This window comes from Natrix helvetica (genome assembly GCF_964273705.1).
Source record: "Natrix helvetica genome assembly, chromosome: 1".
NCBI lineage: Eukaryota > Metazoa > Chordata > Lepidosauria > Squamata > Natricidae > Natrix > Natrix helvetica.
The window spans coordinates 31,970,857-31,984,663 of record NC_138548.1 but is presented as its reverse complement, the minus strand read 5'-3'; the positions used below and the strand labels follow the sequence as shown (position 1 = coordinate 31,984,663).

The window sequence follows — 13,807 nt, the reverse complement described above, 5'->3', positions numbered from 1 at the left end:
GAGCCCCATGTTCATGTCAACCTAAGCTTGGCTAATTAAGTTAGGAGTGGCTCATTAGATGTGCTTACACAGTGCAAGCCAATTAATACTAAAAATATGATTGCATGCTGGAACTATCAGGTTTAGGTGCTTTGTTACTATGGTTTTAAATTTAAGTTGTGATGAAGAGGTTTAGATTTGCATTGATACATAGACCTCTTTTTATAATTCTTGGTATTTTAAGCAAGCCAGACTAATTTCTGTTGTGCTCACAAATAAGCAGAGGTAAAGTTGTCATATTTGGTCCCCTTTTAAATGATGGACAATTGACCATTTTAGCTCAAACCAGGTAGTGAATCCTAGATATGATGTGTTGTGATGGTACTTTAAGAATCTAGATCAGATACACTCTTGCTTTATTGACTTAAGAAGTGGTAAAGTGGTAAGGTGAAAATATGCTGCATGATGTCAGTATCTTTGGTTTAACCTATTTTCATGGATTATGCTGAAAGAAGATGAAACGGTAACAGGTGTATAATTTAATGATAAAAACAAAATCACACTTTAGGAAAAATTGATTAGTATGGTTCCAGATCTGATGTTGAATTTGCTCTGTATTTGCTCCTCTGCCATTCAGTCTTGTATGCTGCAAATATGATAGAAAGGAGAAGCAGAGACAGATAAGCAGGAGAGCAATAGTGAAATCGCAGCCTTGACAAATACCGCAGAAACACTCCATCTTTAAAAATTTATCCCCCCCCCCAAAAAAAGAGTCTGATAGAATCACATCTTTTCCAGCTAACCAATTAATAAAAACAAATAATTTCATGCCTATTGATAAAAACTGTTGGTCAGAAAAGGGGCTTCCCAAACCCTGATTTTGTTGTAACCCTTGATTAACGCAACTCTCTCCTAAATTTATCAAGAAATCTCTGGGAGAAAAACAGTCCCTGTTGAATAAACACGGAGGAAGCCACACCCATCTCCCCACTGCACTTGTCCCTGCTTACCCTCCCCCCATTCCACACCCTATTTGTTTTTTCTTCTTCTACTGTCTGCATTAGTTCGGTCTTTTGATAGCTCAAAAACCTTCAATCAGCACTATTATTATTGTTGTTGTTGTTGATGATGTTGTTGTCGTTATTGGTTTGCAAAGCAGCTGCTGCATCTTTCTCTCCCTCCCCCCTTTAACAAAAGAGACGGGTCCCCAGAGCAATCGCAGCATCCTTTTGCTGATTTGCTGCAGTGGAGACCGCAGCGCTTACAATATGCCCTCCCCCACCCTCGCCTGCTCTGCTTAACAGCATCTCTCCATAGCCAGTATAAGGGGGTGAAAAGCAGCAGCTTGAGAGACCCGGTCAGTCACCCTTTCTATGTTTTGGAATGCTGGAGTGAAGTGGGGGAAAAGGAGAGTGCCCAAGCAGAAGACACAGAGCCGGCCGTTCTTTCTTTGCCGCTTGCAAGATGCAAGCCAGTGCTGATTCTACGAAGATGGATTGTCTCTGGAGCAACTGGAGAGGCCAGGGTAGTTTTTTTTCTGCTCTAATTCTGCATGCATAGAAATATTTGCAAAGGGGATGGCAGAAACACCTCAGAAGGGCTAGTTTTGGTATCATCATCATCATCATCATCATCATCATCATCATCATCATCATCATCATCATTTTTATAACATTTCTGGAGTTTGTTCCTTTTCTGCACATTTTTATTTGGGCTGTTTTCTTCCCCATTTAAAGCAAAAAAAAAAGGTGTGTGTGTGTGGGGGGGAGAAAACTCAACCCAACTCAACCCTCTTTGCATCCTTTTGCTTTCTTTTCCCCATACATCTTTTTTTTTTTTTTACAAATGCTACGTTGCTTCTATCTCTGAGTCAGCCAGCCAGCCTATTGCTGATCTCTTAAGTACCCCCATCGGCAATTTAGGAGATCACCCATCTGAGTGGCTGGGAGGCAGCCATGGAGGTTGGGGTTTTGTTTCTGGTGTCGGCTGTACTGTAGTTTTGTCAGTTTTGGAGTGAGCTTCAGTGTGTTGCGATGGGGGGCAGTGAGACACACCCATTCTGAAATCCCTGCTTGTTGTTCTCCAAAGACCATTGTAACAGTGTGAGAACTCCTCTTGATGCTAAAGCTCACAGGTCTAGCTGTCTTACCTCCTTTTTTTATTCTGTACTTTTGCCTTCATTATTGCCAGTCATTTAGACTATTGTAGATGTGGGGGGGGGGGGAAGAAACAACATATCAAAATATATTGTGATAATTTACAGGGGGAAAAACCAGAAGCAAACAATAATACCTTTCCCTTTTTGTCATACAAGATTTTATTTTGAACACTTCGCATTGGGTGTGGCTGGCTACCTTCTTTTTGCCTAATACAGCTTTTCAGCCATTTTTATGCAGACTTCATTGCTACCAATAACCTCCCTTTGTTTTGGTAATAGAAAAATGCTGTGTGATCTTCTCAGTAATCCTATATGCAGTCTGCTAATGTTTTTAGATCTTACTTTATTTTATGACATTTTATTATTTGGAAAGGCCCTCCTTGTCATTTTAACATAAAGTTCTAATAGCTACTGTTTGTAATGCCTCCCTATTACCAGAATAAAATTTATATTTGGGTTACATGGGATAAATAAGGGCCTTTGTGTATATATTGGCTAAAAATGTCATAACTGCAGAGATAGCAGGGGAAAGATATCACATTATTGACAAGACTATTATTCTCCAATGTATGGTTAAATTGGGTTGTCCTTAGTATAGATATATAAAGAATTCAATTTGGATGTTGCACCTATGGTTTTTAAAAAGTACATTTATTAACTAATGTGTCTCAAGGCAACAAAAGCATGTCCAGAAAATGCTTCATTACTGAATATATATTAATGCCATCTGTTTATAAAGGAATGTATATTTAATATTTGTTTTTATAATATGGGGGTATATTTGAAAAAATATGAATGCACGTGATGTTACATACTGATGCTTTCCCTTTACATATAAGATACTCTTTACTAACGTTTTCCTTAGATTGTCCATAGGGAAGCACGTAGTTATTAAATAAACTGTTGAATTACAGTAACCTTGACTCATAGTATAATACTATGTTTATCTATTCAGAAGTAATCCCTGTTGAGTTTCTACAGGAATTTATGTAGCGCTAGATCTTTTAAATCAAATTTTGCGCAATTTGCTATTGTGAGTGTAAGCCATTTATTTGCAATAGCTAATACTGCTCAAAATAGATTGGATTGCTACAGACTATTCTCTGACTGAAATTGATGAAGTTGGAATAAACTTTTAATACCAAACAAACAAATGTAACAAAAACAGCTGTTTGTATTTTCAAATAGAGCTATAATTTCCTAACATCCCTAGTGATAAATATTAAATTTAACAAAGCAGAATGTTTTAAAACTCAGAGTGAACAAAAAATATATATTTGTTTAGATTTATCGTATAGACATTTTTACAGTCTTTTAAAATATAAATATAAAATATTGGTGGACAATCACATACAATAATAGATTAAAATACAGGATTAAGAGAAATTGGAATTGTGTCTAGAGAGATGCTTAGACAAATGGATAGAGCAAAGAATATATATAACAAAAGACAAACACATGAAGCAAACCAACATTTCAGGATACGTTTTCATCCAAACTGCTCATCTGTTGAAATTTCAGTCTTACACCTGAAAGGATTGAAATAGATTCAATAGCATCCTGGTAGAAATTCTGGTTACATTGAAGTTTGATAGACAGTTTGAGGTCATGAAAAACCTGAATGTGTTATTGCATCACTGAAAAGATTTGATTTAGGATATTCAAGAACTGGATTCAAATGAAAACATCTTTCCAAACATCATTTTTTGTCAGACATCTATATTATGTTTTCAACTATAAGCAAGTTTTAGAATTTTAAGGATCTATAGAAACAAAATGGAGAAGAGATATTTATCTGCAATCAATAAGGACATACTCTATCGCTACATGTACAAATGAAATGAAGTATCTTCAGGCTATTTATGGCACCAGTAAATGTTATAACACACATCTGTCCCGCTTTTCCTTCTACCTTTGTTATATTGAATAGCTTGGGACAATGATTATAATCAGAAGATATCCAAACAGTTCCAAGTTTGCCAAGGCTAGATTAAGTAATTGTTAATGGATGGATTGGTTATTGAAACAACCAATCTTGTAGTTAGCAGATTTTAAAAAATCATTTGCAATTTTCCAAATAATTTCAAAGTGTTCGAAGGAATTGAGAATTTAAAATTAAATAAAAACAGTCATCTATTTTTTTAACAAGTTTCATCCTCCCCAGCCAGATATCATTAATATAATGAAGCCAAAATAATGTCAGTAGATAAAAACCTTAATTCTCAGTCTACAATCACAGCTATTAAAATAGTTTTTCTATAATTAATCTTCCATTGACTAATCCATTCAAATTTAAATGATTAAAGTTCATTTATTGATAGTTCCAAATTTCTACCTTTCAGTGTACATTCAGTGTGTTCTATTTTTATATCAAATTCATATAGTACTGGTTTCCATTTCAGCAGCATGTTATGCAAATTCTCCATATAATGTGATTTTGCAGTCATTATAGGAGGAGAACTGTTAGCTTCTGAAAACCAAAAATCATAACTCTGGGAGCACTTTTCCCAATTAACATTTCTAACTAACTGATTAATATTTGCTGACTAAGTTTTAAGAATATTTGTTAGGAAATGGGTTATCAGTCTCTTTCTGATCATGATTTTATAGTAGCTTTGATTAAACATCTTGGAACCAGTAAGGTAAAAGATAGGATTTTGCCCAAAGTTTGCATAATTGCAGTCCTGTCTTTGCTGAATCCTGTAGACATTAATTTATTCATGCATTGTTAATAGATTTCATAAACTTTTCCAAATATAGGATTTCCAGAATATTACATATTACAATAAAATAGTTAAAACATTAACATTAAAACATTAACATTCTAAACATTAGTAATGAATAACAAGCAATGAATAGAAACAACAAATATCTACTGTTTAAATTCTGAGAAAATCCTTTTTGCTTTTTAAAGTTAATATAATTCTGATTGATCTGAAGACAATTTGTGTGTCTACAATGTTCCAGGCAGTTCTAAAGTATCATAAACAGTAAATCAAACAAAAACCATAAATTTAAGGCTTTATGGCAAATAGGGATGATTGTACCAAAATTGCAATCCATAGAGCCTACAGTTACAATCCATAGAGCCTATGGATACAGAATCTATGACCCATTGGGTGATTCTTTGTCAATATCTATTTACCTAAAGAGGTAAACAAAATGACCACAGATGAAGAAGAAAGCAGTGGGAATGACTTCCAATTTCCTGCTGGCATCCCCATTGACTTTTCAGAGTTGCGCCCCTTCCTGGATCGGGATGCTCTGTGCACAGTCACTCATGCCCTTGTCCTTTCTCGCTTGGACTACTGCAATGCTCTCTACATGGGGCTGCCCTTGAAGAGCACCCGGAGGCTTCAGCTGGTCCAGAATGCGGCCGCGCGGGTTGTCATGGGGGTACCTAGGTGCTCCCATGTTACACCCCTTTTAAGTGGCCTGCACTGGTTGCCGGTTGTTTTCCGGGTGCGATTCAAGGTATTAATTATGACCTTTAAAGCGCTCCATGGCTTAGGCCCAGGGTACCTGCGAGACCACCTACTGCCACCAGTAGCCTCCCACCGTCCAGTACGATCCCACAGAGTTGGCCTCCTCAGGGTGCCGTCGGCCAGACAGTGTCGGCTGGTGACCCCCAAGGGGAGAGCCGTCTCTGTGGGAGCGCCTTCCCTCTGGAATTAGCTGCCCCCGGAGCTTCGCATAATCCCTGACCTCCGGTCCTTCCGACACGCCCTAAAAAGTTGGCTTTTCCAGCAAGCCGGCCTGGCCTGTTAATTTTAACTTACTTTAAATGTATTGTCTTTTAAATTCGGTTTGTTTTTTTGGATATGTATTTAATTTTTTTTTAACTTTTGGGGCGTGTGTCTTTTTTAATGTTGTACGCCGCCCTGAGTCCTTTTGGAGAAGGGCGGCATATAAATCCAAGCAAACAAACAAACAAACAAGGAACATTAGAAATTACAGTGATGTCACTGTGCCTGCCCATGTGGATGCTACAGTAGCAACAACTTTGCAAATATAACTGGTTTGAAGATCCTTGAAATTTCAATTCAGTGGTAATAAGAGGTCCCAGATTTTGTACATATTCTTTAACATAGCAGATTGGAGGTCATTTGATTCAGAAACTGTTGCATTATAATACATTGTTCGGGCTAACTGAAAATTTATTTATTTGTTTAATTTTCACATTTTTGAACCACCCATCTCTCTCAGAAGGGGAGTCAGGGTAGTGTACAATAAAATATGAAAATATAAAAACAGTATATAAAAGTTAAAAAAATTAGAAACAGGCAAGGTTGAATAAATACTGTTAAAATTAATTGAAAGTGAAGGAAGGGTTTTCAGGTTACAAACAGACACACAGCGGAGCTTTAGTAGCAATAGATAAGGATAGATTACTTTAAAAAAGAATTTTACGTCTTGGAGGAAAATCAGAATACAGAGGTAACATAATAGTAATTGCCTAATTATTTTAGCATCTTCTCCAAATACATAAACAGCACTTACTAGATGACCTAAGATTTTCTAAAGCACAGAGACTTTGTAATGATTTCATGTGATGTTCAGACATCGTTACTAGAGTGATTTTAAAATAACCACAGGTAGAATCAATGCATCATCCTTTGAAACTGTTAGCAAATACATTGCTCAATGAGGCATGATTAGGAAAGGATATTTTAATTCAGTTCTTACATTCTTTTCTTAGAAAAATGCATATCTTCTCAATGGTTTCCTCAGCAAGGCAGTAATAGTTTGCTGGTCATTTGTGGGTTCCAATCTTACATGGTTACACTATGTTGCTTTTCTGGAAACCTTTTTGCCTACCAGGATGTACAATAACATTTCACAATGGGTTCTGATGGCAAGTAACTGCCCATAGAGTCACCACAAGTCAAATTCAACTTGATGATACCCTTCTTCCTCCCCAAATAAGAAACAGCTATTTGTACCTTGCTGACCAGCCAACATTACAAATTAATTAATAATACCAGTTATTAATTACTGCTCTCTAGCTCAGTCATAGTTATATTTTGTGCTAGGTATAAGTAAAAATCCATCGTCCATCCGTCCATCTGTCTGTCTCTCTCTAGTAATTTTCAGAGCAGTTTGCTTGTTGGTGTTTTCTGTCTACGCAGCCTCATAAGTTCAGCCTTGTCTCCATGGTACACAGGCTCATAAGAGAGATGAACTTTGTCTGTGTTGTACAGAAGCCTCATGAAGTCCTCTTCATTTCTTCAAATTCATGAATTCACACATCAGAAATGAGACTTGCTGGTATGGCAGGCCTTTTCTCCTCAATTCTGCTGTATGCTGAATGTCGCTTACTGTTAGAGAGAAGGGGAAAAGACCTCTGAGAGCTATTCAACTAGCCCCTCGTTTCTGCTCCAGAAACACTTCCATATGCAGTAGATAACCAATATTAATCTTCTGGTATAGATCTGGAATAAGCTTTTCTTGCTGTGTGTCAAATTTCTGGTAAAGGTACATAAGCTAAAGTGGTAAATAACAATTCTCGTGGTTCCTTTTAATGAGAGTCAGATGCCAAGCTCACTTGCAATGATGTTTTCAAAATATTATCTGTAGTGTAGTGCATCGTATTTGGATCAGGAAAGACCTGATTCAAATCCTTGCTTGACTGTAGAACTCCGTGGATAATTTGAAACTCTTCCTTGTGGCACAGCCAAGATTATGTCATAGAATTGTTACAGGAAAGGATGGGGACACCACATGCACAATGAACTCTCAGAAGGGGGAAAAAGGCTATAAACAAAATAAATAAATTAGTGCCACTTGTTGGACATTGGGGAAGGTTTGACAAAGAAGAGTTAGATGGTAATTCTATGCACTCTTGAATCATTTGAAGAACATAGAACATACATGTACCCACTTTGAGATCTTGACACATTATATAAACAAGCACATGACAAAATCTGAAAAAAAGATATAATATAGACAAATGATTCCGAAATTTTAATGTCATGGAGGTTCAGCTCATGAAAACCCCAAATCCACAATCTCAGAAAATTAGAATATTACATGAAATCAATAAAACAAGGATTGTACATAAAACAATATCAGACCTCTGAAAAGTATAAGCATGCATATGTATTCAGTACTTGGTTTGGGCCCCTTTTGCAGCAATTACTGCCTCAATGCGGCGTGGCATGGAAGCTATCAGCCTGTGGCACTGCTGAGGTGTTATGGAAGACCAGGATGCTTCAATAGCGGCCTTCAGCTCTTCTGCATTGTTTGGTCTCATGTCTTTCATCTTTCTCTTGGCAATGCCCCATAGATTCTCTATGGGGTTCAGGTCAGGCGAGTTTGCTGGCCAATCAAGCACAGTAATCCAACAGTCATTGATCCAGTTTTTGGTGCTTTGGGCAGCGTGGGCAGGTGCCAGGTCCTGCTGGAAAATGAAGTCAGCATCCCCATAAAGCTTGTCTGTGGAAGGAAGCATGAAGTGCTCCAAAATCTCCTGGTAGACAGCTCCGTTGACCCTGGACTTAATGAAGCACAGTGGACCAACAACAGCAGATGACATGGCTCCCCAAATCAACACAGACTGTGTAAACTTCACACTGGACTTCAAGCATCTTGCAGTGTGTGCCTCTCCATTCTTCCTCCATACTCTGGGTCCTTGATTTCCAAATGAGATGCAAAAGTTGCTCTCATCAGAAAAGAGGACTTTGGACCACTGTGCAACAGACCAGGTCTGTTTTTCTTTAGCCCAGGTAAGACGCTTCTGACATTGTTTGTTGTTCAGGAGCGGCTTGACAAGAGGACTATGACATTTGAAGCCGATATCCAGGATCTATCTGTGTATGGTGGCTCTTGATGCACTGACTCCAGCCTCAGTCCACTCCTTGTGAAAGTCCCCAACACTTTTGAATGGCCTTTTCCTGACAATCCTCTCCAGGCTGCGGTCATCCCTGCTGCTTGTGCACCTTTTTCTTCCACACTTTTTCCTTCCACATAACTTTCTATTAATGTGCTTTGATACAGCACTTTGGGAACATCCAACTTCTTTGCAATTACCTTTTGAGGTTTTTCCTCCTTATGGAGGGTGTCAATGATTGTTTTCTGCACAAATGTCAGGTCAGCAGTCTTTCCCATGATTGTGATTCCTACTGAACCAGACTGAGAGCCATTTAAAGGCTCAGGAACCCTTTGCAGGAGTTATGGCTTAATTAGCTGATTAGAGTGGGACACTTTGAGCCTAGAATATTGCACCTTTTCACAATATTCTAATTTTCTGAGATTGTGGATTTGGGGTTTTCATGAGCTGTAAGCCATAATCATCACAATTATGACAAATCACAGCTTGAACTATCTTGCTTTGCATGTAATGAGTATATCTCATATATTAGTTTCACCTTTTAAGTTGCATTCCTGAAATAAATGAACTTTTTCACGATATTCTAATTTTTCAAGTTTCACCTGTAGTTTACTAACATATTAGGAATAGTTAGAATATATTATAGAGAGTCCTCCTATTTCCTGATGTAACATTTTAATGTCCATTTACTCCTGGTTCCTACCATCTGTGTCAGTCCCACCAAATAGACCGACCAAGAATCACCTCCATAGGAAGGCTAAAACTACTTTTATTGAGAATTTTCAAGTCTGATTGCGATGTACTTCCTCCCCTTTTTATACCCTTGTGAATTAAGGAGGTGTCTCAGAACTACATTGCACATATTTGCTACTTAATTTGGACTTAAGCTATATTGTTCTCCTTGGTCTATTTCTGTCCTTGCCCACTGCAATCTGTCTCCATAACAGCTCCTTGGAGTAGCCAAGACAAGAAGCATAAACCATGACTATTAACACTATATTTATTCTAAAGTTACAGTATTAGAATCTTACAAGTCTAAAAGCACTTCTCTGCTCCTTTACTTTCACTTTCTCAAAAAATAGGAAGGACCATTCTGAGATGCTTTCCACCCTTCTTTTCCTTCTGAGGACTGAGATGCCTTTTGCATGATGATTGTCAACCAAGTTGCAGCTCTTCCTCCTATCTCCTGAGGACATTCCCATAGACCAGGGGTGTCCAAACTCTGGAACTTTTAAGACTTGTGGACTTCAACTCCCAGAATTCCCCAGCCAGCCATGCTGGCTGGGGAATTCTGGGAGTTGAAGTCCACAAGTCTTAAAGTTCCAGAGTTTGGACACCCCTGCCATAGACCATTACATTCCTACCTTATTAAAATATAACTTCTAATCTTACTCAAAATTTTGAGCGGAAGATTTTTGTCAAAAGCCTTTTCAAAGTCTAAATATATGTTGTCAACTGGATCATCGCTAATATCATGCCTCTTCGCACTCCCAAATAACATCCACTCTTCCTTGGCTCATTCATTCTCTCTATGCATGCTAAGCAGCCAGTGACTCAGGAGGGGACATGTCTGGTTTGGTGGTGCTGCCTACTACAGGTGGTCCTCGACTTATGACCACATTCAAACCCAACATTTCTGTTGTTAAGTGAAACATTTGTTTTGCCCCATTTTATGACCTTTGTTGCCACAGTTGTTAAGTGAATCACTGCAGTTGTTAAGTTAGTAACACGATTGTGAAATGAATCTGGCTTCCCCATTGACTTTGCTTGTCAGGTCGCAAAAGGTGATCACATGGCCCCAGGACATTGGAACTGTCATAAACATGAGTCAGTTACCAAGCATTTTGATCACATGACCATGAAGATATGGCAATGGTTGTCCTTGTGAAAAGCGGTCATTTTCTCAGTGCCATTGTAATTTGAAATGGTCACTAAATGAACTGTTGTAAGTTGAGGACTACCGGTAGTGGTAGATACCTGTCCGAACCCAGAAAAATGACACTGGCAAGGGGGTCCAGAGTGCAGGCCAGACTAGGCAATCTTCTTGGTCCCTACTCAATCTAGATTCTAGGCAGACAGATGAGTCCGGGATCACAGCAGCAAATAATCTTTAAAATGCCTTGTTTATGAAGATTCTCAGTTATCCAAGTCATGGTTGTCCCAAAGGTGCTTTTTCAAGAGGCAACTGGACTTCCTTTTTTTTCTTTGTAGACATTTCACTTCTCATCCAAGAAGCTGAAGAAGCTTCTTGGATGAGAAATGAAACAATCTTAAAAAAAAAACCCAAGAAAGTCCAGTTGCCTCTTGAAAAAGCACCTTTGGGACATTCAAATGCCTTGTCCTCTGCTTTCTCAGAATTGTTTGCAGTTCTGATAATTTCCAAGGTAGTTCTAACGACTCATTTAGCGTCTTACATATTCCAGATCATTTCCTTGCTTAGGTCAGAATATTTCTCCAACATGATTCTGCTCATTCTCTCAGACCTTCTAGAGTGGACTTCCTCAAGTTCTAACCACCTTGGTGTGTGTGTGTGTGTGAGAGAGAGAGAGAGGAATGTAGATCAGAAAGCAGGGCTTTTCTGTGGTAGCTTCAGCAGTTTGGAATACCTTGCCCTAATGATGCTCTTGATGCCCTCGTTTCTGACATTGCTATGGAAACAATTTTACTCAGGTGACTTTTGAAGTATAATGGTAATTGCCTGCCATTTTTTTCTTTCACGTCTTCCTATGTGATATCTATGTTAGATGTGGATTGGTTATATTTTATATTTATATTTTTATAAATATATTTTATTGTATGAGTTATTTTTATGTTTTTTGTACACCACATCAATCTGATCATATGGATAGTATAGTAGTACATCAATAAATCGATCTAGACAAAATAGTTGGCAGCCTGCCTACCTACCTACCTACCTATCAAAATGGCTGTGTGTGTCTGTGTATATTCCAGCATACCTCTGGAATGCCTTGAGCAATTTCAACCAAACTTGGTACACAGATGACTTACCCTCTGGAAACAAATACTGTGGGGGGTAAGATACCCCAAACACCCCTCGGAGTGTGTGTTCTGTTAAAAGCCTGTTGTGCCTTAAAACAGCTTCTACCGTACTGCCTTAAAATGGATTCTACTGTACAGCACTATGGAGTTGCCATGGTAATGGCTTCCCAGTACTCCATAAGGGGGGTTCCTCTGGTAAGGGGGGAAATTCAACATTAGAAATTGCGGCGACATTCATGGAAGGAGGGTTGGGATAAATAAATACCCAGGGAGCACTAGGTTAACAGCTAGTCATAAATAAATAAATGCACACAATCCCATGTATTTTGTTGTTCAGAGATAGCAGGTCTCTATGTCTTGAAGTAATATTTTGCATGATCACTCGGTATATTGGACAAGACCTTCTCAGGGACACACTAGATTTTCCTTTTGATGCCTTTAGGCGTTAACTAAAAACCTATCATTCTTGAGTAATGAGGAAACCATACAACTATCATACCCTATTGCCCATTATTAACCAGCTCTGTTGCTTATTTCATCTCACTGCTGGTCATCTGATTTATCTCCAAATTAGTGGGTAAAAAAGTCTACCTCATTAAGAGGGGGAAATTCTTATGTATCAGAGCAACTATGGGTAGCTTAAATATGTCCCACTTGTGAGCTTAGGACAGAGTGAAAGCAACATTACTGAGATATGACAGAAAAAGGTTGTTCATAGGACATATTTGTGCCATGCTTAGAACAGATGGAGAAGGGTGGTCATTTAGAGGTATCTTTTGAGGGGACAGTTATCTATTCTTACTGCTGTTGGTAATTGCTGCATTCTGTTCTTTTATTATTCCTTTTGATTATGCTCATGAGGTACTTTGAAGCCCGCGCGAGAGAGAGAGATACTTGCATTTGTGATCCACAAAGTGGATGATTCATGAACATCCTAAAGTATGGTTAGATTTCCTCTAACCAATTTATGGCTCCAGACAATAGGCACCTGCAGTCTTAGTTTCAAGAAATGGCTGGGATGATAAATGTCAGGATGAGCATGAGTGATGTATTCCCTTTGGGTTAATTTTTTTGTAATTCAAATAGCTTTTAATCACAGTAAATCATCCTGACCCACTTTTGCAAATTTAATTCACTGCCATGTGTAATTGTTAGTTGAATTGTGACAGGTAGACAAAACTGCAGACAGTTCATCAGGATTCCTAAGTTAATAGAATTGTTTAAAGAAGGATATGTACCCCCAAAAGTAAGATAATACTTTGCATAAAATGTATATCAAGAAACAATGGCTATGATTTCAATAGAAATCTAATACCATACTGATGCAAATTATGCGTAGTGTTTGCAAAGGTTTTGTAAAGTTATCCCTGCTTCCCCCCTCCCTCTAAATTATTGAATTCCGAGGGATTCACAAAACTTGTTCTGATCATCATAGACTAATCTAATCCAAAATCTGCAACTTCATTAATTGGTTAGTGATCTTTTAAGAGCACAATGCCTCCTTAATGGCTGGCTGGGGAATTCTGGGCGTTGAAGTCCACAAGTCTTAAAGTTCCCAAGTTTGGACACCCCTGCTGTATTGGAACATAGGCTCTGACTGTTTTTTTGATTCAATAATCTCACTTTCAAGGTGCTCTGTCCAGTTAAGTTGAAGAACATCTCTACTCTCTATATTGTTGTTGTTAGTGTACTGGGTCTCCTGCTTTATTCATGTAGACAATGCATTTTCCAACATCCACAAGTTTGACAATTTCATGGTAATTTGATCTCCTCTTATCCATAAGCAGCCAAGAGTTTCCTGTATAAACTTCCCTGAAAGTGTGTCTTGAATTTAATGGTTA

The 13,807-nt window shown here is 38.2% G+C and overlaps 1 protein-coding gene across 3 annotated transcripts in view; it reads left to right on the top strand.

Annotated features, from left to right (window-relative positions):
• The window catches only part of RTN1 (reticulon 1), a 117,568-nt gene that overhangs the window by 93,876 nt on the left and 9,885 nt on the right, over positions 1–13,807 (top strand). The window contains exon 1 of one of the 3 annotated variants that reach the window (XM_081936995.1): positions 1,220–1,504. The exons of the other annotated variants lie outside the window; for them this stretch is intronic. Within the exon in view, the coding sequence (XP_081793121.1) occupies positions 1,444–1,504 (61 nt within the window). The 5' untranslated portion in view covers positions 1,220–1,443. Of the gene's footprint in view, positions 1–1,219; positions 1,505–13,807 lie in introns of those variants that run through there. 3 annotated transcript variants of the gene reach the window in all.